The 26,529-nt window shown below is 35.5% G+C and overlaps 1 protein-coding gene across 9 annotated transcripts in view; it reads left to right on the forward strand.

The window, feature by feature from the left end:
- The window catches only part of ATP6V1H (ATPase H+ transporting V1 subunit H), a 129,737-nt gene that overhangs the window by 55,120 nt on the left and 48,088 nt on the right, over positions 1-26,529 (forward strand). For all 9 annotated transcript variants that reach the window (XR_011543424.1, XR_011543423.1, XR_011543425.1 and 6 more), the window contains 2 exons: positions 4,471-4,649; positions 7,180-7,305. Coding sequence is in view for 6 of the 9 variants with exons in the window: in XM_070631639.1 (XP_070487740.1) it covers positions 4,471-4,649; positions 7,180-7,305 (305 nt within the window). In the remaining 3 variants the exon portion in view is untranslated. The remainder of the gene's footprint in view (positions 1-4,470; positions 4,650-7,179; positions 7,306-26,529) is intronic.

Raw genomic sequence — 26,529 nt, forward strand, 5'->3', positions numbered from 1 at the left:
TGATGTGTTTCTGAAGTTAGAAGAGATAGTAGTAAGAAAAGTAACTGGAAAAGGTAACAGAGAAAATTTTATAGAATAGTAAGTAAAATCTCACAAAAGCAAAAGAAGAGGGAAGAGTCTCATAAAAGGAGAGGTTGTCAGAATTTAGGGCTCCCCACAGTTTAAGGTCTTCAGTTGAATTCCATTATGGTCAGAGAACATTTTCTATATGGTTTCAATTCTTTGAAATTTGAGGCTTGTTTGATGGCTCCTCTTATGGTCTATCATGCTGAATGTACCATGTGCACTTTTAAAAGAATGTAATGTGTATTTTGCAGTTGTATAGTGTTCTATAAATGTCAGTTAAGTCAGGGTGGTTGATGATGTCATTCAGATCCTCTGTGTACTGATTTTTTGTTTAGTGGTTCTGTCAACTGCCAAGAGAGAAAGTTGTTAAAATCTCCAGCTGTTGTTGTGGATTTGTCCGTTTCTCCCTTCAGTTCTGCAAATTTTTGTTCATGTATTTTGAAGCTCTGTTATTAATACATTTATATGTGTTACATTTTCCTGAGGAACTGACCTTGAATCATTGTGAAATATCCTTCTTTATTATTGGTAACATTCTGTCTTGATAGCTACTTTATTTGAAATTAATGTAGACATGCCAGCTTTCTTATGCTTATGGTTTTCCATCTTTTAGTTTCAACTTATCTGTGTCTTATATTTAAAGTTTGGGTTTTTTTTAGACAAACGTATACTTGGGTCTTGAATTTTTATCTATTCTAATAATCTCTGCCTCTTAACTGGAGTGTTTAGTTCACTGTCGTTTAAAGTAATTATTGGTGTGGTAGGATTTAAGTCTACCATTTTACTGTTTGTTTTCTGTTTGTCTCATCTGTTTTTTGTTCTTCTGTTCCTGCCTTCTCTTAGGTTAATCCTTTTTCAAATTTCATTTTAGTTTTTCTATTGGCTTTTTAACTGTTCTTTTTTGTAGTGTTTTATTTCTTAGAGGTTGTTTCGGTGTTACAAGATGCATACCTAACTGTTTCCATTATTCTTAAAGTTAATATTGTGGGGCTGGCCCTGTGGCCGAGTGGTTAAGTTCACGCGCTCCGCCGCAGGCGGCCCAGTGTTTCATTAGTTCGGATCCTGGGCGCGGACATGGCGCTGCTCATCGAGCCACACTGGGGCAGCGTCTCACATGCCACAACTAGAGGAACCCACAACGAAGAATACACAACTATGTCCCGGGGGGCTTTGGGGAGAAAAAGGAAAAAATAAAATCTTTAAAAAAAAAAAAAAAGTTAATATTGTATTATGTAAAATGTAAGAACCTGCAATCATATAGGTCTGTTTCCCCTTTTTTATGCTAGAGTTATCATATTATTATATAATATTTACATTTGTTATATACACTATAATACAGTGTTTTAACTCTTCTTTTAAACAGTCTTATTTATATTATGGAAATTGAGGGAAAAATAGTCTTTTATATTTATCCAACTATTTACCAAGTCTGCGGTTCTTTCTTTCCTTGAAGATTCAGCTTTTCATTTGGGCAGTGTCATTTCCCATGATGTGCAGAATTTCCTTTAGCCCAGGGGTAAGCAAACTATGGTAGCCCGTAGGCCAAATCCGGCCCACCACCACCTGTCTTTGTAAATAAAGCTTTGTTGGAATGCTGCTGTGCTCATTTGTTTATGTATTTTGTATGGCTGCTTTTGCCCTATAATGGCAGAATTGAATAGCTATGATAAAACTTCAAAGCCTAAAATATTTACTATTTGGATCTTTTTGGAAAAAGTTTGCCACCCCTGCTTTAGCATATCTTCTACTTCATGTCTTCTGGTGACCAATTATCTTAGTTTTCAATATCTAAAAAGTTTTATTTTACTTTTATTCTTTTCTTTTAATTGAGATGTAATTGACATATAACATTATATTAGTTTCACATGTATAAAATAATGATTCGATATTTGTATGTATTGTGAAATGATCACCACCACAAGTCTAGTTAAGGTCCATCCCCATACACAGTTATAAAATTTTCTTTCTTGTGATGAGAACTTTTAATATTTAGCAACTTTCAGATATAGAATACAGTATTATTAACTACAGTCAACATGCTGTACATTACATCCCAGGACTTATTTGTTTCATAAGTGGAAGTTTGTACCTTTTGATCATCCTCAACCATTTTTCCCACTGGCCCCCCTCCCACCTCTGGCAACCTCCAATCTGTTCTCTGTATTTATGAGGTATTTTTAAATTAATTTTTTTTCCAGGTCCCACATATAAGTGAGATCATATGGTATTTGTCTTTCTCTGTCTGACTTATTTCACTTAGCATAATGCTCAAGGTCCGTCCGTATTTTTGCAAATGGCAAGATTTCCTTCTTTTTTATGGCTAAATAATATTTGAGAGAGAGAGTGTGTGTGTGTGTCTGTGTCTGCGTGCACTGGCGCACGTGTGTATCCCATTTTCTTTATCCATTCTTCTCTTGGTGGACAATTAGGTTGTTTCCATTTCTTGGCTATTGTGAATAATGTTGCAATAATCATGGGAGTTCAGATATCTCTTTGGTATCCTGTTTTCACTTCCTTTGGATAAATACCCAGAAATGGAATTGCCGGATCATATGGTAGTTCTACTTTTAATTTTGTGAGGAAACTGCATGTTGTTTTCCATAATGGCTACACCAATTTACATTCCCAGGAACGAAGCACCAGTGTTCCTTTTCTCCACAACCTCACTTATCTTTGTTTTTTGATAATAGCCTTCCTAATAGGTGTGAGGTGATACTTCATTGTGTTTTTAATTTGCATTTCCCTGATGATTAGTGATGTCGAGCTCATTTTCATGTACATGTTGGCCATTTGTATCTTGTCTTTGGAAAAATGTTCATTCCAATCCTTTGCCCATTTTTTAATCAGCTTGTTTGGTTTTTTGTTACTAAGTTTTTTATATATGAGTTCTTTATATATTTTGGATATTAACTGCTTATCAGATATATGGTTTGCAAATATTTTCTCCCATAGGATGCCTTTTCATTTTGTTTATTGTTTCTTTTGCTGTGCAGAAGTGTTTTAGTATGATGTAGTGCTGCTTGTTGATTTTTGCTTTTGTTGCCTGTGCTTTTGGTGTCATATCCATAAAATCGTTGCCGTGACCAATGTCAAGGAGCTTTTTCCTTATGTTTTCTTCTAGGCATTTGACAGTTTCACATCTTATATTTAAATATTTAATCCATTTTGAGTTAATTTTTATGAATGTTGTAAGATAGGGATCCAATTTCATTTTTCTGCATATGTTTATGGAGTTTTCCTAATGCCATTTGTTGAAGAGACTATCGTTTCCCCATTGAGTATTCTTGGCTCGCTTGTCAACTATTAGTTGATGGTATATGTAGGGGTTTGTATTTGGGCTCTCCGTTCTGTTCCATTGGACTGTATCAATTTTATGTCAGTACTATACTGTTTTGATTATTATAGCTTTGTAGTTCATTTTGAAATCAGAAAGTGTAATGTCTCCAGCTTTGTTCTTCTTTCTCAAGATTACTTTGGCTGTTAGAGGTGTTTTGTGGTTCCATGCAAATTTTAGGATTGCTTTTTCTATTTCTATGAAAAATGCCACTGAAATTTTGATAGCGATTGATCTCACTAATTTCCACATGCTAAGCTAAATCTCCTGTGTTTATTTAGCATAATTATTAAGAATATAGCTTGTTTGGAAAAATAAATAAGAAGTCTCAAATTTTGGTGCAGTTCATTTGGAAATAATTGTTATTACAGGATTTTTCCTGGGGGGAGGGGCATTTGACAACTTGGTCAAGGTAGCTTTCTTGAGAGCTTGTTTGTTCTTGTCCTTGGACCTGAGCATGGTCCTTGCTCAGAACTATTGGTTAATTTAATGAGCAGTTTATCTTTATAAATACTTAGATTCCTTGGCTGTTTTCATAAGATGTCTTGAAAATAGAAAAATCACAGAAGAAAGTTAGGGAATTTGCCAGAATGTGAGAAAATTGTTCTGATAATTGTTCAAGCAAGAGAGTTTTTATTGCTGTCCTTTGTGCGCTTATAGGTTGATTGGAGGGAGAAAAAGATGACTGGAAACTAGAGAGAGACTTGAAGAAACATTCTTTCCTAGCATCCCAAGTGCTCTAGGTGGCCAGTGAATGGAGACTTTGCTGTGGTGTGTTCACGAGCAGGGCTGTGAGAAAGGATTGTGATGGATTTAATTGTAAACATGTTCACTATTTTGAGGCTTGTCTGGGTCAATAATTTAAAATGGTTAGTAAGCCAGTAAGTAAGCAAGCAATCAGAAGTACGCTTTCTCAGAAAGAAGCAAGGGTTTACAGTGCAGTCATCCACTTCATGGGGATAGTTAACCTGAGAATAAGAGGAGGAGAAGGGTGTAAAAGGAAGTTCAGAGGTCTGAGAACTTCACATAACAAATTACATAGTTTCTCATTATGTGTTTGTCTAATCCAGAACTTTTTAGAAAAATCAACTGAAAGAGAAACTCGCCAAGAGTATGCTCTGGCTATGATTCAGTGCAAAGTTCTGAAACAGTTGGAGAACTTGGAACAGCAGAAATACGATGATGAAGATATCAGTGAAGATATAAAATTTCTTTTGGAAAAACTTGGTGAGAGTGTCCAGGATCTTAGGTATGTTATTCTTTTTATTTCTCACACAGTGGGTACATTGGGCCTTGTTTGATTTGCCTAGTATTATAAGGAAATCTAAATCTGTTATTAACTATGAACTCAAAAGATTTCGCTAACACATTATGTCTTCTATTACAAATTAGGGAATATGGGAAAACTGGCTCATCACCATGGCAACAGTTGGGCAGAGCTGTGTGTTCTCTCTTCTCTTTTGGAGAGATTCCCACTGTTCTCTGTTGTCTAAAACCTGCCTGGCTGTACTCCCACAGGATGTTGGCACTGCCCGGGAACCCCTTGAGAGTCTCCTTCTGGTTCAGAATCTTTTTAAAGCAGCAGTGGTTGTTAATTTGGGGAGGAAGTTTACCCATATATGGAAAGAGCATTTTTTTTCCTGCTCTTTTGAAGTCTATTGGCATTATTTATTTTTTATATTAAAAATTATGCAAGTGGTATAGATGCAGTGAAGGAAAAAAAAACCCCTTACACACTACAGAGGGGACTCCATGCCACTTTCCCCATCTTCCCTGCTTAGTCTCACCCCTTTCTGGTTTCTTGTGTTTGCTTCCAAAAAAGCTGCCTGGCCCCTCGCCCCCTGTGCATGCACATGCGCCTGCACACACGCACAAAGACACACGAGGTCTGTTTAATAATATCTTGATGATCTTTCCCATTAAAGCATGTGTTTTTTTTTTAATTGCTGATATATTTTTAAAAGAGAGTTACTCTCTAGAAATGGATCTTGCTCTGTGGGTAGATTGGAGTTGAGAGTGAGACTGCCTCTTTGAATTGTTTGGCTACTTTCTCCACATGTGGCCTTGAATAAGCTTCTTGACATTTTAAAGTCTTAGTTTTCCGTTTGGTAAAACAGCAATAAAAATTCTGATGGATTTGTTGTGAGGTTTTAAGTGTCTAGCAAATGTCTTCAGTGTTGGTTGTGTTTTAGATATGTATTTACCACATAATTCAGTGCAGTGTGTAATCCCAAGGTCCAAAAGCTTTTATAGAGGTGAGAGGTATCACCCATATCAGTGGTTTGTAATGGAGTTTTGTGGAGGGAAGCAAATGGTCTTTTTCTCTCTCTAATTTTAAATATGAATAAATTGATTATAATAATAGGCCAGCAATAGGCTTACAGTTTTTAGAAATTCTATTTTATTATGTTTATTTAAAAAATATCTTTAGTTCTTCTGCAATAATGATTTAAGACCCTTTTTAAAAATGAATACGATTAGTGATAGCTTTCTAAAGTATTTAGTCTACGTTAGCCAATTATTATTACTTACTGATTTTTCATGTTTAATTTGGTAACTTGAAAAATACTGCTATTTACATAAAGCTTATAGGGTGATAGGTGCTCTTGAAAAAGATTTGTCTCTTTTTTTGCTGTTACATGTTTAGAATATTAATGTTAAACAATACATGTTTACTTCTTATACTAACTGGCCTTATATTAAAATAAATTACTCTTGATTCAACAGGACACTCGGATCAACTTAACCAGTAATTCCTGGTTATACTAAATTATCAATCAGTATTAAATGGCTACTACTTTTTAAAATTTTTGCTTGAAAGAAAGTCCAAGCATGTCCTGTCACTGTGTTTGTCTACAGGCTAATTACATTAAAAATTTAAAATATGAGGTTTTGACTAATTAAGTTACTTGATACATAGTGAATGATATTTGAATTAAAGTGCATTGCAATTTGCTACATGTACGGGGTTTTTGTTTTTAATTTATAATGAGTTAATTCAGTTAATGAACTCCCTTTACACTGTTGGTAATCACATTTTACAATATTGTACCAATATGTGTGGGGTTTTTTTTCTTTCCTGAGGAAGATGCACACTGAGCTAACATCTGTTGCCTATCTTCCTTTTTTTGCTGAGGAAGATTTGCCGTGAGCTAGCGTCTGTTGCTAGTCTTTCTCTGTTTTGCATGTGAGCTGCTGCCACAGCTTGGCCACTGACAGATGAGTGATGTAGGTTCGTGCCTGGGAACCGAACCTGGGCCGCCAGAGTGGAGCATGCCAAACTTAACCACTAGGCCACTGTGGCTGGTCTCCAATATGTGTTTTTGTTTTTGTCATGCAATATTGTAGTTTATGACATTTATAGTATCATAGTATTAGAATATACTGTTTTGTTTATGTTAAAATAATATACTAATTTACATTAATGTATCTAGTGGTCTGGCAAATATGAGATATTTTAAGTGACACGGTATAAACTCTGCTAGATTATCAGATATTACGTATATAGTAGGGTAAGGATTTTGAAAGCAAGTGCTCCTTTTAATATCTCATAATGAACATTCCGATTTTACAGGCATATTGTCCTTTGTACCCTGAGTAAATTTCACGTGATTTATTAAAGATTTAAGCTGTTTACACTTGTTTAGTGTTCGTTTGTTAATGTGTAAAGGATTTTCAGTCTTTGTAGTTAAATCATTAATGAAGATATTTTATTTTGCTTAATTTTGGAGTATCTTTCAGATTCTTATAAACTGTGAACTCTTTAAAAAATTTTATAGCTCATTTGATGAATACAGTTCAGAACTTAAATCTGGAAGATTGGAATGGAGTCCTGTGCACAAATCTGAGAAATTTTGGAGAGAAAATGCTGTGAGGTTAAATGAGAAGAATTATGAGCTCTTGAAGTAAGTTTTCAGTTCCAGTTTACACTTTAATACCTGTTGTTCCAAATCCTCACAAACATGTTTTCATCGCTGTTTTTAGAATTTTAGGTATTCCGTAGTTTCAGTTTGTATTTTCTTGCTCACTAATGTGGTTGAATACTTTTTCTTGTGCTTATCGGCCTTTTGGATATCATTTTTTTTTCCCAGGAGAAATGCCTGTTCAAGTATACATATTTTTCATTTTATAAGGGTTCTGTATGTATTTTGAATATGAATTCTTTGTCGTATGTATTCATTACAGCCCTTTTCTCCTACTCTGTCACATGCTGTTTTACTCTTTACTTTTAATGTAGCTCAGTTTGTTGATCTTTTCCTTTATGACTAATGCTTTTTTTGTGTCATAATTAAGAAGTTTTTTCCCTATCCAAGGTCATGAAGATATATTTCTGTGTTATCTGCTAGAACCTTTATTGTTGAACATCTTACATTTAGGTCTCCATTCCATCTGGAATTGGTTTTTTGGTAAGGTATAAAGTAGGGGTGAAGGTTCATTCTTTTCATTACTTGGATGTCTAATTGAACCAGCACCATTTATTGAAAGTAACGCATTCCAACTGCTTTGCAGGGTTCCTTTTGTCATAATAGGATGACCAAATATGTGCAAGTGTCACTCTTTCTTTCTTTTTTATTGAGATATAAATCATATATCACACAATTCGCCCATTGAAAGTGTACAAATTGGTGGTTTTTAGTATGTTTGCAAATATGTATAACCATCGACCCAGTCAATTTTAAAACATTTTTGTCACTTGAAAAAGAAACCCTGTATCCGTTAGCTGTCACGTTTCTATCCATTTATCTACCCAGTCCTAAGCAACCACTAATTTGCTTTCTGTCTCTAGAGGTTTGCTTATTAGAAAATTTCATATAAATGGAATCATATAACATTTGTCCTCTTGTGACTGGCTTCTTTCATTTACCATAATGTGTTCAAGTTTCATTCATGTTGTAGCATTTATCAGTACTTTATTCCTTTTTATGGTCAAATAATATTCCAGTATATGGATATATCACATTTTATTCATCTACTCATCAGTTGATAGACATTGGGTTATTATGAAAAATGCCAGTAATAAACATTTGTGTATAAGTTATTGTGTGGACATATGTTTTTATTTCTCTTGCTTGGGTAGATATCTAGGAGTAGAATTGTTGAATCATGTGGTAACTCTATGTTTAACCATTTGAAAAACTGCTAGACTGTTTTCCAAAATGGCTGTAGAATTTTATATTTCCACCAGCAGTGTGTGAGGGTCTGATTCCTCCACATCCTTGTCAACACTTGTTATTGTCTGACTTTTTGGTTCTAGCCATCTTATGAGTGTGAGGTGGTATCTCATGTGGTTTTTATTTTTGTTTCCTTGATGGCTAATGATGTTAAATATCTTTTCATATGCTTATTAGCCATTTTACATCTTTTTTGGAGAAATGTCTGTTTAGATTCTTGGTTCATTTTTCAATTGGATTGTCTTTTTATTATATAGGTGTAAGAGTTTTTTATATATTTTGGTTACAAGTGCCTGATCAGATATATGATTTGCAAATATTATCTCCCAGTTTTTGGGTTATCTTCTCACTTTCTTATAGCGTCCTTTAAAGCAAAAACATTTTAAAATTTTGTTGCAATCCAATTTATTTTTTCTTTGGTTCCCCATGCTTTTGGTGTCATACCTAAGAATCCATTGCCAAAATGAAACCTATGAAGAATTAATCCTATGCGTCCTGTAATATTTTTATCGTTTTAGTATTAGGTCTTTGATCCATTTTGAGTTAATTTTTTATATGATGTGAGGTAAGGGTCGAACTTCATTCTTTTGCATGTGGCTATCCAGTTGTCCCAGTAATATTTGTTGAAAAGACTATTTTTTCCCCATTGAATCATCTTGGCATTCTTTTGAAAATCAGTTGACTGTAGACATGTGGGTTTACTTCTGGATCTTCAGTTCTGTTCTATTGGTCTGTATGACTATTCTGATACCAGTACTACACTGTTTTGATTACTGTTGCATGTTTGGAAATGCAGAAGCATGAGTCTTTCATTTTCTTCTTTTTTTTTTGAGCATATCTTAATTTATTTAATCAGTCCCTTAATGATGGATATTTAATATTGTTGCCACATTTTGCTGTTACAAACAATGTGAGAATCACACATCTTACCATAACTTTTAACATTAATAGACTTTAATTTTTAAAATAATTTTAGGTTTACAGAAGAATTGAGAGGAAAGTACAGAGAGTTCTCATATACCCTCTCTTCCCCTACCAGGCACAGCTTTCCTTATTTTTAATGTCTTTCATTACTGTGGTACATTTGTTACGATTGATGAACCAATATTTATACTTTATTTTTAACTGAAGTCCATAGTTTACATTAGGGTTGATGCTCTCTGTTGTACAGTTGATTGTGTTATAAGTTCTGTGGGTTTTGACAAATGCAAAATGCCACATATCCTCCATTACAGTGTCGTACAGTTTCACTGCCCTAAAAATTCCCTATGTTCTACCTCTATCATTTCTCTCTTCCTCCTCCTTTCTCTGAACTCCTGGCAACCACTGATCTTTTTACTGCCTCTGTAGTTTTTCTTTTTCCAGAATGTCTTATAATTAGAATCAAACAGTATATAACCTTTCAGACTGGCTTCTTTCCCTTAGCAAATGCATGTAGGGTTCCTCTATGTTTTTTTGTGCCTTGATAGCTCATTTCTTTTTATTTCTGAATATCTCATTGTATGGATAGTTTGTTTATCCATTGAAGGACATTTTGGTTGCTTCAAAGTTTTGGCAATTATAAATAAAGTTGCCATAAACATCTGTGTACAGGACATGAGTTTTCAGGTCATTTGAGTAAATACCAAGAGAGCATGATTGCTGATTGTATGGTAACACTATGTTTACTTTTCTAAGAAACTGACAAACTGTCTTCCCAAGTGACTGTATTGTTTTGCATTCCTGCCTGTGATGAATGAGAGTGCCTCTTGCTCTACATCTTTGTTAGCATTTGGTGTTGTCTGTGTTCAGGATTTTGGCCATTCTGATAGGTGTGTAGTGGTATCTCATTGTTGTATTAATTTACAGTTCCCTAATGACATGATGTTGATCATCTTTTCATATGCTTATTTGCCATCTGTCTATCTTCTTTGATGAGGTATCTGTTCAGGTCTTTTAACAATTTTAAATTTAGTTGTATGTTTTATTATTGTTGAGTTTTAAGAGTGCTTTGTATGTTGTAGATAGAAGTCCTTTATCAGATAGGTGCTTTGCAAATATTTTCTCCCTGTCTCTGGGCTTGTCTTTCCATTCTCTTCACATAGAGAGCAGAAGTTTTTAATTTTAATGAAGTGCAGCTTATCAGTGTTTTCTTTCATGGATTGTGCCGTGTTGTTGTATGTAAAAAGTCATCGCCATAACCGAGGTTGCCTAGATTTTCTCCTGTTATTATTTCTGGAAGTTTTATAGTTTTGTGTTTTTCATTTAGATCTATGATTTATTTTGAATTTATTTTTGTGGAGGATGTAAAGTCTGTATCTAGATTTACTTTTTTGCTGTGTGGATATCCAGTTTTTCCAGCACCATTTATTTGAAAAGACTTTGCTCCATTGTATAGCTTTTGCTCCTTTGTCAAAGATTAGTTGCCTGTATTTCTATTGTCTGTTTCTGGGCTCTCAATTCTGTTCCGTTGATCTGTTTGGCTATTCTTTCACCAATACCATACTCTGTTAATTACTGTAGCCTTATAAGTAAGTCTTGAAGTCAGATAGTGTCGGTCCTCTGACTTTGTTCTTCTGCAGTATTGGGTTGACTATTTCAGATCTTTTGTTTCTCCGTATAAACTTCAGAATTAGCTTGTCAATATCCACAAAATAACTTGTTGGGATTTTGGTTGGGATTCCATTGAATCTGTAGATCAAGTTGAGAAGAACTGACAACTTGATAATATTGAGTCTTCCTATTCATGAACATGGAATCTCTCTCCATTTATTTAGTTCTACTTTGATTTCTTTCATCAGAGTTTTGTATTTTTCCTCATATAGATCTATTCTGTTAGATTTATATCTAGATATTTCATTTTTGGGGGGTGCTAAGTAAATGATATTATGTTCTAAATTTCAAGTTCTCTTGTTCATTGCTGGTATATAGGAAAATGATTGACTTTTTGTATGTTAACCATGTATCCTGCAACCTTGCTATAATTGCTTATTAATTCCAGGAGTTTTTTAATTGATTTTTTTGAATTTTCTACTTAGACCATGGTGTCATCTGCAAATAAAGACAGTTTTATTTTTTCTTCCGAATCAATACTCCTTTTATTTTTTTTTCTTGTCTTGTTGCATCAATGAGTACTTCCAATATGATGTTGAAAAAAAGAGGTGAAGGAACATCCTTACCTTGTTTCTGATCTTATCAGGAAAGCTTCTAGTTTATCACCAGTGAATATATTAACTGTTGGTTTTTTGTAAATATTCTTTATGAAGTTGAGTAAGTTCCATCTATTCTTAGTTTGCAGAGAGTTTTTGTCACTGATGGGTGTTGAATTTTGTTGAATGATTCCTCTGTATCTCTTGATAGGATCATGTGATTTTTTATTCTTGGCCTGCTGATGTGATGGGTTACATTCATATATTCTCACATCTTGTACCTGCAATAAATCTGACTTGGTTGTAGTACATAATTCTTTTCATACATTGTTAGATTTGATTTCCTAATATTTTGTTGAGGATTTTTGCACCTGTTTTCATGAGAGAGATTATCTATAATTTTCCTTTCTTGTGATGTCTTTATTTGATTTTGGGTGTTACAGTAATGCTGCCTTTATAGAATGTGTTAGGAAGTGTTCTCCTGCTTCTATTTCCTGGAAGAAATTGTAGAGAATTAGTATCATTTCCTCCTTAAATGTTTCGTATAATTTACTACTGAGACCATCTGGGCCATTTGCTTTCTGTTTTGGAAGGTTATTAATTATTGATCCAATTTCTTTGACAGATATATACCTCTTCAGATGATGTTTCTCCTTGAGTGAGCACCTTGAGGCCCTCCAAATGGCTGGGCTTCTAGGAGTTTTTATCTTTCAAGCTAGTCCTTGCTCAGTTTCCAGCAATTAGTCAATTACCCTTTAAGTGTTTTCTTTTACTTGATGGGTCTAGCAGCCGCCTCTGCTCCCAATGAGCTCTGAGTCTGTATTTGTTTGTCTCTTTAGCTTGTGGGATGGTGGTTTGCACTGGGACCTCAGTTCTCTGTTGGATCTAAAAAGAGGTGTTGATTTTCAGTTTGTTTAGCTTTTTCTTCTTGTGAGGACAAGAGTGATGACTTCTAAGCTCTTTATGTGTTGAATTGGAAACTGGAAGCCTGTTTTTCTTTTTCAAGATGGTTTTGGCTGTTCTGGGTCGCTTGCCATTTCATATGAATTTTAGAATCAACTTGTTAAATTCTACAAAGAAGCCAGTTGGGATTCTATTAGGGATTGTGACAGAAGCTGTAAATCAATTTGGGGAGTATTGCCATCTTAATATTTAGTATTCAGATCCATGAACATGGGGTGCTTTCCTATTTATTTAGATTATGTTTAATTTCTTTTTAGCAGTGTTTTGTGGTTTTCAGAGTATATGTTTTGCATTTTTTGCCACATTTATTTCTAAATATTTTCTTTTCATGCCATTGTAAATGGAACTGTTTTCTTAACTTCATTTTCAATTGTTCATTGCAAGTTTATAGAAATACAATTGATTTTTGTATATTGCTCTTGTATTCTGAAATCTTAGCTCTTTTTATTAGTTTTAATAGTTTTTCTTTAGTGGATTCCTTTTCATTTTCTATATACAAAATCATGTCATCTGTTAATAGAGAGTTGTACGTCTTACTTTCCAATCTGGATGCCTTCTGTTTCTTTTTCTTGCCTAATTACCCTGCCTAGAATCTCTACTATGCAAATTCTTCCTGAATTCTTTATTCTGTTCCGTAATTTACTTGTCTGTTCTAGCTCCAATACTACATTATGTTAATTGCTGTACTTTATAGTAAGTCTTGGTATCTGATAGCATAAGCACTCCAAATTTGTTCCTCCAAGGTGTCTTGGTGCCTTTTGGCTCTGTGGATTTCTGTATGTATTTTAGAATAAACTTGTTAACAGTTCTGGTACAATTTCGGTTGGGATTGAATCTATAGTTCAGTATAGGGGGAATTGGTATTTTTAAAATTTGAGGTTCTCCAATCCATGAACATGGTGTATCCTTCCATTTATATAGGATTTCCTTCAGATAATGTTATGGTCTTACCCATCTTTCATTATATTTTTTCCTATGTATTTGGTTTTTTTGGCATTCCTATAGATTATGCCATTTGAAGTTTTTTGTTTTCTATTTCAGCCTCAGTAGAACTTTTTGTGATGAAAGAAATAGTTTATGTTTGTGCTGTTCAGTACAGTAGGCAGTGGCTAAAGAGCACTTGAAATGTTGCTGGTGCGACAGAGAAACTGAACTTTTAGTTTACAGGCATACCTTGGAGACACTGCCGATTTGGTTTCAGACCTCCGCAATAAAGTGAATATTGCAATAAAGTGAATCATACCAATTTTTTGGTTTCCTAGTGCATCTAAAAGTTATGTTTACACTGTACTGTGTCATTTAAGTGTGCAATAGCATTGTCTCTGAAAAAACAATATACATACCTTAATTAAAAAATACTTTACTGCTAAAAATGCTACTACCATCTGAACCTTCAGTGAGTTGTAATCTTTTTGCCAGTCTAGGGTCTTGCCTTGATATTGATGGCTGCTGACTGATCAGGGTGGTGGTTGCTGGAGGTTGGGGAGGCTGTGGCAATTTCTTAAAATAAGACAGTAATGAAGTTTGCCGTATTGATTGACTCTTCCTGTCACAAACAATTCCTCTGTGGCATGTGATGCTGTTTGATGACATTTTACCTGTGGTAGAACTTTCAAAGTTGGAGTCAATCCTCTCAGACCCTGCCACTGCTTCATCATCAACTAAGTTTATGTAATATTCTAAATCCTTTGTTGTCATTTCAACAATCTTTACAGCATCTTTATCAAGAATAGATTCCATTTCAAGAAGCCTCTTTCTTTGCTCATTCACAGGAGGCAACTCCTCAGCCATTAAATTTTTATTATGAGATTGCACCGTTTCAGTCACATCTTCAGGCTCCACTTCTAATTCTAGTTCTCTTGCTATTTCTACCACATCTGCAGTTACTTCCGTCACTGAAGTCTTGAACCCCTCAAAGTCAATCATGAAGGTTGGAATCAACTTCTTCCAAACTCCTGTTATTGTTGATTTTTTCTTTTTTTTGCAGGGAAGGATTCGCCCTGAGCTAACATCTGTTGTCAATCTTGCTCTTTTTTTTTCTTCTCCTCAAAGTTCCAGTGCATGGTTGTATATCCTGTTTTAATTCCTTCTAGTTCTTCTATATGAGCCACCACCACAGCATGGCAACTGACAGACGGGTGGTGTGGTTCTGTGACCGGGAAACCAACCTGGGCCACTGAAGCAGAGAGAGTGGAACTTTAACCACTAGACCATCAGGGCTGGCTCTGTTGATATTTTGACCTCTTTCCATGAATCACGAATGTTCTTAATGGTATTTATAGTGGTGAATCCTTTCCGGAAGGTTTTCAATTTACTTTGCCCAGATCCATCAGAGCAGTCACTATCTATGGCAGCTGTAGCCTTATGAAATGTATTTCTTAAATAATAAGACTTGAAAGTTGAATTACTCCTTGCTCCATGAGCTTCAGAATGGATGTTGTGTTAGCAGGCATGAAAACAACATCAGTCTCATTGTACATCTCCATCAGAGCTCTTGGGTGACCAGGTATATTGCCAATGAGCAGTCGTATTTTGAAATGAATTTTTTTTCTGGGTGGTAGGTCTCAACAGTGGGCTTAAAATATTCTGTAAATTATGTTATAAGCAGATGTGCTGTCATCTAGCCTTTGTTGTTCCATCTATAGAGCACAGGCAGAGTAGATTTAGCATAATTCTTAAGGGCCTCATGATTTTCAGAATGGTAAATGAACATTGGCTCCAATTTAAAGTCACCGGCTGCATTACTCCCTAACAAGAGAGTCAGCCTGTCCTTTGAAGCCTTGAAGCCAGGCATTGACTTCTCCTCTCTAGCCATTAAAGTCCTAGACAGCATCTTCCAATATCAGGCTGTTTTGTCTACATTGAAAATCTGTTGTTTAGTATAGTCGCCTTCATTAAGTATCTTAGCTAGATCTTCTAGATAACTTGCCTCAGCTTCTACATCAACATTTGCTGCTTTACCTTGCACTTTTATGTTATGGAGACGGCTTCTTTCCTTAAACCCCATGAACCAGGGCCGGCCTGGTGGCGCAGCGGTTAAGTGTGCACACTCCGCTTTGGCGGCCCGGGGTTCGCCAGTTCGGATCCCGGGTGTGGACATGGCACCGCTTGTCAAGCCATGCTGTGGTAGGCGTCCCACATATAAAGTAGAGGAAGATGGGCACTGATGTTAGCTCAGGGCCACGCTTCCTCAGCAAAAAGAGGAGGACTGGCAGTAGTTAGCTCAGGGCTAATCTTCCTCAAAAAAAAAAGAAAGAAAAAACAGACCCATGAACCAACCTCTGCTAGCTTCAAACTTTTCTTCTGCAGCTGCCTCACCTCTCTCACCCTTCATAGAATTGAAGAGAGTTAGGGGCCTTGTTCTGAATTAGGCTTTGACTTAAAGGAATGTTATGGCTCGTTTGGTCTTCTATCTAGACCACTAAAGCTTTCTCTGTATCAGCCATAAGTCTGTTTCACGTTCATATCATTCATGTGTTCACCGGAGTAGCACTTTTAATTTCCTTCAGGAATTTTTCCTTTGCATTTCCAACATGGCTAACTGTTTGGCCTAAAAGGCTTAGCTTTGAGCCTATTTTGGCTTTCAGCATGCCTTCCTTGATAAGCTTAATCATTTCTAGCTTTTGATTTTGATTTAAAGTGATAGATGTGTGACTCTTCCTTTCACTCGAACACTTTAAAGGCCATTGTAGGGTTAGTATTGGCCTATATTTAATATTGCAGTGTCTCAGGGAATAGGAGACCTGAAGATTGGGAGAGAGATGGGGGAATGACTGGTTGGTGGAGCGGTTAGAACATACGCAGCATTCATTGATTAAGTTCACAGTGTTATATGGGCGTGCTTTGTGGCTCCCCCAAACAACTACAATAGTAACATCAAAGATCACAGATCACTATAACAAGTATAATAATGAAAAAGTTTGAAATATTGCGAGAATTATCAAAATGTGACACAGAACATGATGTAATCTACACAGAATTCGAAATATGTTACGATGTACACCTGAAAAGAAAACAACAAAATGTGACACAGAGAGATGAAGTGAGCAAATGCTGTTGGAAAAATGGCACTGATAGACTTGCTCCATGCAGGATTGCCACAAATATAATTTATAAAAAATGCAATATCTGAGAATTGCAATAAAGAGAGGCACAATAAAGCAAAGTGTGCCTGTAATTTAATTTCAGTCAATTTAACTTTAAGTAGCTCATCTGGCTAGTGGTCAGCATTATTGGACAGCAGTGTGAGTCAGCTTTACAGAAATACTGATAGAAACAGTTCTGTGTTGCAAATCAGGTTGCCACTCAACTTCCCTCACTGCCAGCTTGGTATTTGTTTTCTCAAGTTAGTTAACATTTGTTCCTGTGACTTTCCACTTCAGTATCTTTTACTGTTGATAAATTTTCCATATTGTCCTTTCTTCAGGGTTTGTGATTTAAAAAGAAGAAAATCCTTTTACTGTCATTTTTTACAGTGGGAGGATTTTTACTGTCATGTTAATGAAGTATCTAAAAGGAACAGAGGAGATATATACGTGTGTCCAATAAGCATTTTTAGGCAGGTTTATTTCTGTTGTTTAGACTTTATTTTCTATGTATTATAAAAAATGATACATTTGTTTCACTTAAAGTGTGGTAAACCAAAGTGAGTGGTGGATAGGTATTGGCAGGCCTGATGGAGAATAGATGAGGGAGAAAGAGTGGATTATCTTTTCAGCATTGTTTTGCCACTTTGAGTTTTCAACATCAAAAAAAGAGCTCAAATAATGTTTTTTAAATCTAGTCTTTGGAAAAGTTGAATATAATGGAGCATTTTACAAATTATTACTGAAGCATTACGTGTATTTTTATGATGATACACTTCAAGAGCTTTTTGAAGTACATGTTCTGTTTTCTGGCATTAGGTTTTAATTTTTGTGGTTTCCTTCATAGGACTCCGTTTTTCCATTGTGTGACCCTTCATGATTTTTCTGATTAACCAGAAACAATGACATGTAGCGCTTCAGTTTTATTTTGTGCTTCTGTAATGAGAAATTTGAAGTCATTGTTTGTCTTTGGTTTTTATTCTTATAAATTATCTGCATGGGGACAATTGACAGGAGGGACATACTAATGCTACCCTTCAAACTAGCTGATAAAATAGGTACAGATGATCTTTATTTGTCCTATTAAAAAAAAACAGTGTGTACTTGCTGCCTTTTTATTTGTGGAGAACTGCACTTACGTCAGACTCTAACCTATTTTCCAGGTAATTCTAAACTTAGCAAGTGTGTGATATAAGTTCATTTTTTCCTCTATCACTTTTAATAGTATTTAGAAAATACTCCATAATTTTGTATGTTTCAACTTTGCAATAAGTATGTATTTTGAATAAGGAGATATTCTGAAATACAAGAAGCCATGCAGATTGTAATTCAAGAGAAAAGCAAAAGCTCAGGGAGCAAGCAAGTTTATAAAACTGAGGAAAAACATCGTGAAATATATAATAGCAGATTTGTAGAGTGATTATTTAGAATAATAATGGAAATTCTGTTTTGGATTTGAATAGACACTTTCCAAGATTACGTTTCTAGCAAATGTCAGGGTCAGAATTCACATTTGGTCTAACTCCAAATCTGTGACGTGTTTCTGTCTCGATCCCAGGGACTCTGACAGAGTCTGGGCTTGTGGTTAATGTGGTGATGGAGATTCAGATTATGATTGAGGAAGCCCTTGTTGCCTTGACAACTGTATTTGGAGGTGACTTGGAGGGAGCTCTCCCTTTGCTTACCACAAGAATCTCTTTTTTTGAACCTATTCTTTTGAACATTTTTATTGATGATTTGAATATAGAAACAGAAAGCTTGCTTAGCAGATTTACAGATTCTAGGGTAGAAGGTCTGTGATTCAGCATTTCCATAAGTTTCCAAGTGATATTGATATTGCTGGTCTGCAGACATAATTTTGAGTATCAAGGGTCGCAGCCAAGTGGAGAAAGGCTTGGGTCACTGAATATGGTTAAAGGCAGGCATTGGCAAACTTTTCTGTAAAGTCCCAGAATGAAAACATTTTTGGCTTTGTGAGCCATTCAGACTGTCACGTCTACTCACCTGTGTCCTTGTAGTGCCAAAGCAGCCATGGACAATAAGTAAACTAATGAGTGTGGCTGTATTCCAATAAAAGTTTATTTATAAAAGTGGTGGCTGCCAGGTTTGGACTTCAGCTGTAATTTGCTGACCTTTGTTTTAAGGTATTCAGAACAAATATTCTGTTACACTTTTAAGAAATCTTCATTAATGTCATGTTCTTATTATTTCATAAAATAATTTCTTAATAAAATTTCAAAATAATAAAAATGACATCAAAGTAATTTATTTTCTTGAAGTCATAATGGTTTATAACATCGTGAAATTTCAGGTATGCATTATTATTTATCAGTTTCTGTATAGGCTACATCATGCTTACTGTCAATAGTCTAATTTTTATCCATCACCATATATATGTGCCCCTTTACCCCTTTTGCTCACCCCATAACCGCCTTCCCCTCTGGTAACCACTAATCTGTTCTCTTTGTCCATGTGTTTGGTTATCTTCCACATACGAATGAAACCTTGTGGTGTTTGTCTTTCTCTGTCTGGCTTATTTTGCTTAACATAATACCCTCAAGGTCCATCCGTATTGTTGCAAATGGGATGATTTTGTCTTTTTTATGGCTGAGTAGTATTCCATTGTAGATATCTACCACATCTTCTTTATCCATTCATCAGTGGATGGGCACTTGGGTTGCTTCCACATCTTGGCTATTGTGAGTAATGCTTCAGTGAACATAAGGGTGCATAAATCTCTTTGGATTGTTGATTTCAAGTTCTTTGGATAAATACCCAGTAGTGGGACAGCTGGATTGTATGGTATTTCTATTTTTCAATTTTTTGAGACTGTCCCTATTGTTTTCTGTAGTGGCTGCACCAGTTTGCATTCCCATCATCAGTGTATGAGGCTTCCCTTTTCTCCCTATCCTTTCCAACATTTATTAATTTTTGTCTTGGTAATTATAGCCATTCTGACTGGGTAAGGTGATATCTCATTGTAGTTTTGATTTGAATTTCTCTGATAATTAGTGATGTTGAACATCTTTTCATGTGTCTGTTGGCCATCTGTATATCTTCTTTAGAAAAATGTCTGTTCATATTCTCGGCCCATTTTTGATTTGGTGGTTTTTTTTATTGTTGAGTTGTATGAGATCTTTATATATTTTGGATATTAACCCCTTTTCGGATATATGATTTGCAAATATTTTCTCCCAGTTGGTGGGTTGTCTTTTGACTTTGTTCATGATTTCCTTTGCCTTGCAGAAGCTTTTTAGTCTGATATAGCCCCATTTGTTAAATTTTTCTTTTGTTTCCCTTACCTACTCAGACATGGTATTTGAAAAGATGCTGCTAAGACTGAGGTCAAAGAGTGTACTGTCTATATTTTCTTCTAGGCATTTATAGTTTCAGGTCTTACATTCAAGTCTTTAATCCATCTTGAGTTAATTTTTGTGTATGGCAAAAGGCAGTGGTCTACTTTCATTCTTTTGCATGTAGCTGTCCAGTTTTCCCAACACCACTTTTTGAAGAGACTTGCCTTTCTCCATTGTATGTCTGTGGCTCCTTTGTCGAAGATTACCTGACCATAGATGTGTGGTTTTATTTCTGGGCTTTCAATTCTGTTCCATTGATCTGCATGTCTTTTTTCTGCCAGTTGAAGTTTTGTAGCAGCCCCACGTTAAGCAAGTCTATTAGCGCCATTTTTCCAACAGCATTTGTTCACTTCATATCTCTCGGTCATGTTTTGGTAATTCTTATAATATTTCAAAATCCTTTATTATTATTATTATTATTATTATATTTCTTATGGTGATCTGTGATCATGATCTTTGATGTTACTGTTCTTGCTGTTTTAAGTCACCATGATCCGTGTCCATATAAGACGGCAAACTTAATTGATAAATGTTGTGTGTGTTCTGACTGCTCTACCAATCCACTGTGCTGCTATTTCTCTTCTCTCTCCTCTGGCCTCTCTATTCCCTGGGACACAACAAAATTGCAGTTATGCCAATTACTTATCCTACAGTGGCCTTTTAAGTGTTCAAGTGAAAGGAAGAGTCAATTGATGTGGCAAACTTCATTGTTGTCTTATTTTATGAAATTGCCACAGCCACCCCAGCCTTTGGAAACCACCACCCTGATCAGTCAGCAGCCATCATTGTCAAGACAAGATCCTCCACCAGCAAAAAGATATGACTCATTGAAGGCTCAGATGATGGTTATCATTTTTTAGCAATAAAGTTTTTTTTTTAAATTTCAGGTGTTCATCATTTTTCAACTTCTGTATAGACTACTTCCTGTTCACCACCAAAAATCTAGTTTCTATTTGTCACCATACAAATGTCCCCTTTACCCCTTCCACATTCCCCCTTTTCCTCTTCCCCTCTGGTAACCACTAGTCTGTTTACTGTATCTATGTGTTTGTTTGTTCTGTTTTGTTTTTTTTTTGTCTTCCACATACGAGTGAAATCATACAGTATTTGTCTTTCTCATTCTGACTCATTTTACTTAGCATTAATACCCTCAAGTTCCATCCGTATTGACACAAATGGCGAGACTTCATCTTTTTTATGTTTGAGTAGTATTCCGTTTGTGTGTGTGTGTGTGTGTGTGTGTGAGTGTGAGTGTTTACACATATATATACCACATCTTTACCCATCATCTGTCGGTGGGCACTTGGCTATTGTAAATAGTGTTGCAGTGAACATAGGAGTGCATGTATCTAACAAGAAATAATAGGTGTTGGTAAGGATGTAGAGAAAAGAGAATCCTCGTGTACTGTCGGTGGGAATGTAAATTGGCACAGCCACTATAGAAAACAGTATGGAGATTAACCATAAAATTAGAAATAGAACTACTATATGATTTAGCTGTTCCACTTCTGAGTATTTATACAAAGAATATGAAAACAATAAAGTATTTTTTAATTATGGTATGTGCATTGTTTCTTTTTAGAAATAATGCTATTGCACACTTAATAGACTACAGTATAGTGTAAACATAACTTTTATGTGCACTGGGAAACCAGGTTAATGTGACTCACTTAATTGTGATATTACCTTTATTGCAGTGGCCTGGAACCAAACCTGCGGTATCTCCAAAGGATGCCTGTAGTTTGAAATCTTAAAAATATGAACGTATGGGAGATTGAATGTATTTCTTGTTTTTTCTTAGTGGACTTTCATGTGCTTGAATGAACTGCCATCAGGATGCCATTGTGCTTTGTGTGGGCTGCAGTCAGCAGATAGTCGTTCAAATCTAAGTTTAAACATTTGTTGTGTCCTTAGGCCGCTTCTGTAACTTCTCTGGGTGTTATTTCCTCATTTATGGGTTGTTGTGAGGAATGTATTTACACAGAGTTTGAAACATTCATGTGTATAATAAATGCTTATTCCTTTCTCATCTGTTATTTGGAAATGCAGATTTCCTGGTTAGTCTGAAAGATTAAAGGTGTGTAATAACTTCCTAATGAAATGATTCTTTTGTTGACAACAAGATTCTTCATTGGTGCTTCCTGTTACTTAATAAAGGTTAGCTGTTTGATAGGCTGAGAAAGTGATAGAAAAAAGTAGGTAGATTTACATGAAACCACACTCTTAAGGGACTTTACCAAATAAATGCACTCCAGAAACTAAGCAAGCTTCTTAGATTCATGAGATTTTGAACAAAGTAGAGTTTTACTATGTTTTTTTTTTTCTTATTGAGTTCATAATAGTTTACGTCATTGTGAAGTTTCAGTTGTATGTTATTTCTTGGCTGTCACCACTTAGGTGCTCCCTTTCACACCTTGTGTCCACCCCCCACCACCTTCCCCTGGTAACCACTGAACTATTTTCTTTTTCCATGTGTTTGTTTATATTCCACATATAAGTGAAATCATATGGTGTTTGTCGTGCTCAGTCTGGCTTATTTCGCTTCTCATAATACCCTCCAGGTCCATCCATGTTGTTGCAAATGGGATGATTTTGTCTTTTTTATGGCTGAGTAGTATTCCATTGTATATATATATACCACATCTTCTTTATCCAATCATCGGTCGATGGGCACTTGGATTGTTTTCATGTCTTGGCTATTGTGAATAGTGCTACAATGAACATAGGGGTACATATGTTACTTTGGATTGTTGATTTCAAGTTGTTGGGGTAGATACCCAGTAGTGGGGTAGCTAGGTTATATGGCAGTTCTAGTTTTAGTTTTTTGAGGAATCTGCGTGTTGTTTTCCATAGTGGCCACACCAGTTTACATTCCCATCAGCAGTGTATGAGCATTCCTTTTTCTCCACATCCTCTCCAACATTTGTCGTTTTTCTCTTGGTAATTATAACCATTCTGACTGGTGTAAGGTGATATCTCATTGTAGCTTTGATTTGCATTTCCCTAATAATTAGTGATGTTGAACATCTTTTCATCTGTTGGCCATCTACATAGCTGCCTTGGAAAAATGTCAGTTCATATCCTCTGCCCATTTTTTGATTGGGTGGTTTGGTTTTTTTGGTTGAGTTGTATGAGTTCTTTATATACTTTGGAGATCAACCCTTTGTCTGATAAATGACTTGCAAATATTTTCTCCCAGTTGGTGGGTTGTCTTTCTGTTTTGTTCATAGTTTCCTTTGCTTTGCAGAAGATTTTTTGTCTGATGTAGTCTCATTTATTAACTTTTTCTTCTGTTTCCCTTACCTAAGTAGACATGGTATTCGAAAAGATGTGGCTAAAACCAATGTCAAAGAATATACTGCCTATATTTTCTTCTAGGATTTTTATGGTTTCAGACCTTACATTCAAATCTTTACTCCATTTAGAGTTAATTTTTGTGTATGGTGCAAGATAATGGTCTACTTTCATTCTTTTGCATGTAGCTGTCCAGTTTTCCCAGCGCCATTTATTGAAGAGACTTTCCTTTCTCCATTGTGTGTTCGTGGCTCCTTTGTCAAAGATTAACTGACCATAGATGTGTGGTTTTATTTCTGGGCTTTCAATTCTCATCCATTGATCTGTTTGTCTGTTTTTGTGCCAGAACCATGCTGTTTTGATTACTATAGCTTTGTAGTATGTTTTGAAATAAGAGGTTGTGATGCCTCCAGCTTTGTTCTTTTTTCTCAGGATTGCTCAGGGTCTTTTCTTGTGCCATATAAATTTTTGGATTCTTTGTTCTATTTCTGTGAAGAATGTCATTGAGATTCTGATTGGGATTGCATTGAATTTGTAGATTGCTTTAGGTAGTGTAGACATTTTAACTATGTTTATTCTTCCGATGCGTGAACATGGAATATTTTTCCATTTCTTTATGTCTTCTTCAGTTTCTTTCAATAATGTCGTATTGTTTTCAGTGCACAGGTCTTTCACTTCTTTGATTAAGTTGATCCCCAGGTATTTTATTCTTTTTTGTTGTGATTGTAAATAGGATTGTATTCTTGATTTCTTTTTCTTGCTGGTTCATTGTTAGTATATAGGAATGCAACTGGCTTTTTAAAAATTGATTTTGTACCTTGAAACTTTGCTGTATTTGTTGATTATTTCTGATAGTTTTCTGGTGGATTCTTTAGGGTTTTCTGTATATAGAATCATATCATCTGCAAATAGCAAAAGTTTCACTTCTTCCTTTCCTTTTATTTCTTCTTCTTGCCTAATTGCTCTGGCCAATACCTCCAGTTGTATGTTGAATAGGAGTGGCGAGAGTGGGTACCATTGTCTTGTTCCTGTTCTCAGAGGGATGGCTTTCAGTTTTTCACTATTAAGTATGATGTTGGCTGTGGGTTTATCATATATGGCCTTTTTTGTGTTGAGGTACTTTCCTTCACTACCCATTTTGTTGAGAGTTTTTTTTTTTTTTTATCATAAATGGATGTTGGCTCTTGTCAAATGCTTTCTCTATATCTATTGAGATGATCATGTGATTCTTATTCCTCATTCTGTTAATGTGGTGTATCACATTGATTGATTTGCAGATGTTGAACCTCTCCTGTGTCCCTGGAGTAAATCCCACTTGATCGTGGTTTATGATTCTTTTAATGCTATATTAAGTTTACCCATGTTTTGTCGAGGATTTTTTGCATCTAAGTTCATCAGTGATATTGGCCTGTAGTTTTCGTTCTTCATCGTGTCCTTGTCTGGTTTTGGTGTCAGGATAATGTTGGCCTCATAGAATGTGTTAGGAAGTGTTCCATCTTCTTCAGTTTTTCAGAATAGTTCGAGGAGAATGAGTATTAAATCTTCTTTGAATGTTTGGTAGAATTCTCCAGAGACGCCATCTGGTCCTGGACTTTTGTTTTTTGGGATGCTTTTGAATACTGTTTCAATCTCTGTATTTGTGATTGGTCTATTCAGATTGTCTATTTTGTCTTGATTCAATTTTGGGAGGTTGTATGAGTCTAGGCATTCATCCATTTCTTCTAGGTTATCGAATTTGTGGGCATATAGTTTTTCATAGTATTCTCTTATAATCCGTTGTATTTCTGTGGTATCCGTTGTAATTTCTCTTCTTTCATTTCTAATTTTTTTTATTTGAGCCTTCTCTTTTTTTTCTTGATCTGTCTGGCTAAGGTTTGTCAATTTTGTTTATCTTCTCAAAGAACCAGCTCTTTGTTTCATTAATCCCTTCTAGTGTTTTTTTAGTCTCTATTTCACTCTTTCTGCTCTGATTTTTATTATTTCCCTCCTTCTGCTGACTTCAGGCTTTGTCTGTTCTTTTTCTAGCTCTGTTAGGTGTATTTTAAGATTTGAGATTTTTCTTATTTGAGATTTTTCTTGCTTGTTGAGGTGGGCCTGTATTGCTATGAATTTCCCTCTTATGACCACTTTTGCTGTATCCCATAAGAGTTGGTATGTTGTATTTTCATTTTTGTTTGTCTCCAGATATTTTTTAACTTCCCCTTTGATTTCTTCAGTGATCCAGTGGTTGTTGAATAGCATATTGTTTAGTCTCCACATATCTCTGACTTTCCCAGTTTTGTTCTTGTGGTTGATTTCTAACTTCATAGCATTGTGGTCAGAAAAGATGGCTGGGATGATTTCAATCTTCTTAAATTTATGGAGGCTTGCCTTGTTACCCAAAATATGGTCTATCTTTGAGAATGTTCCATGGGCACTTGAGGAGAATGTATATTCTGCTGTTTTTGGATGGAATGCTCTATGCTTGTCTATTAAGTCCATCTGGTCAAGTGTTTCATTTAAAGCTGCTATTTCTTTGTTGGCTTTTTGTCTGGATGATCTGTCCATTGAAGTACGTGTGGTGTTGAGGTCCCCTACTATTATTGTCTTGCTGTTAATTTCTACCTTTAGGTCTGTTAATAATTGCCTTATGTCCTTTGGTACCCTTGTGTTAGGTGCACGTATAGTAGTAAGTGTTATGACCTCTTGGTGGAATGTCCCTTTTATCATTAATATACTGCCCTTCTGTCTCTCATTGTCTTTTTTAACTTGAAGTCTGCTTTTCCTGATAAAAGTATGGCAACACCTGCTTTGTTTTGTTGGCCATTAGCTTAGAGTGTTGTCTTCCATCCCTTCACTCTAAGCCTATATTTGTCTTTGGAGCTGACGTGCATTCCCTGCATCTCAGGGAGCATATTGTTGTGTCTTTTTTTTAAACCAGCCAGCTGCTCTGTGTCTTCTGATTGGAGAATTCAATCCATTTACATTTAGAGTGATTATTCTTATATGAGGGCTTACTGCTGCCATTTTATCTCTTGTTTTCTGGTTGTTCTGTGTTTCCACTGTTTCTTTTCCTTTGTTTTTCTGACTGCCATTTCATTTTGGTGGTTTTCTGAGGGGGATTTCCCCATTTTCTCTCTTTTGTGAATTCTG

The sequence above is a fragment of the Equus przewalskii genome, chromosome 8 (assembly GCF_037783145.1).
Source record: "Equus przewalskii isolate Varuska chromosome 8, EquPr2, whole genome shotgun sequence".
In the NCBI taxonomy this organism is placed as follows: Eukaryota; Metazoa; Chordata; class Mammalia; order Perissodactyla; family Equidae; genus Equus; species Equus przewalskii.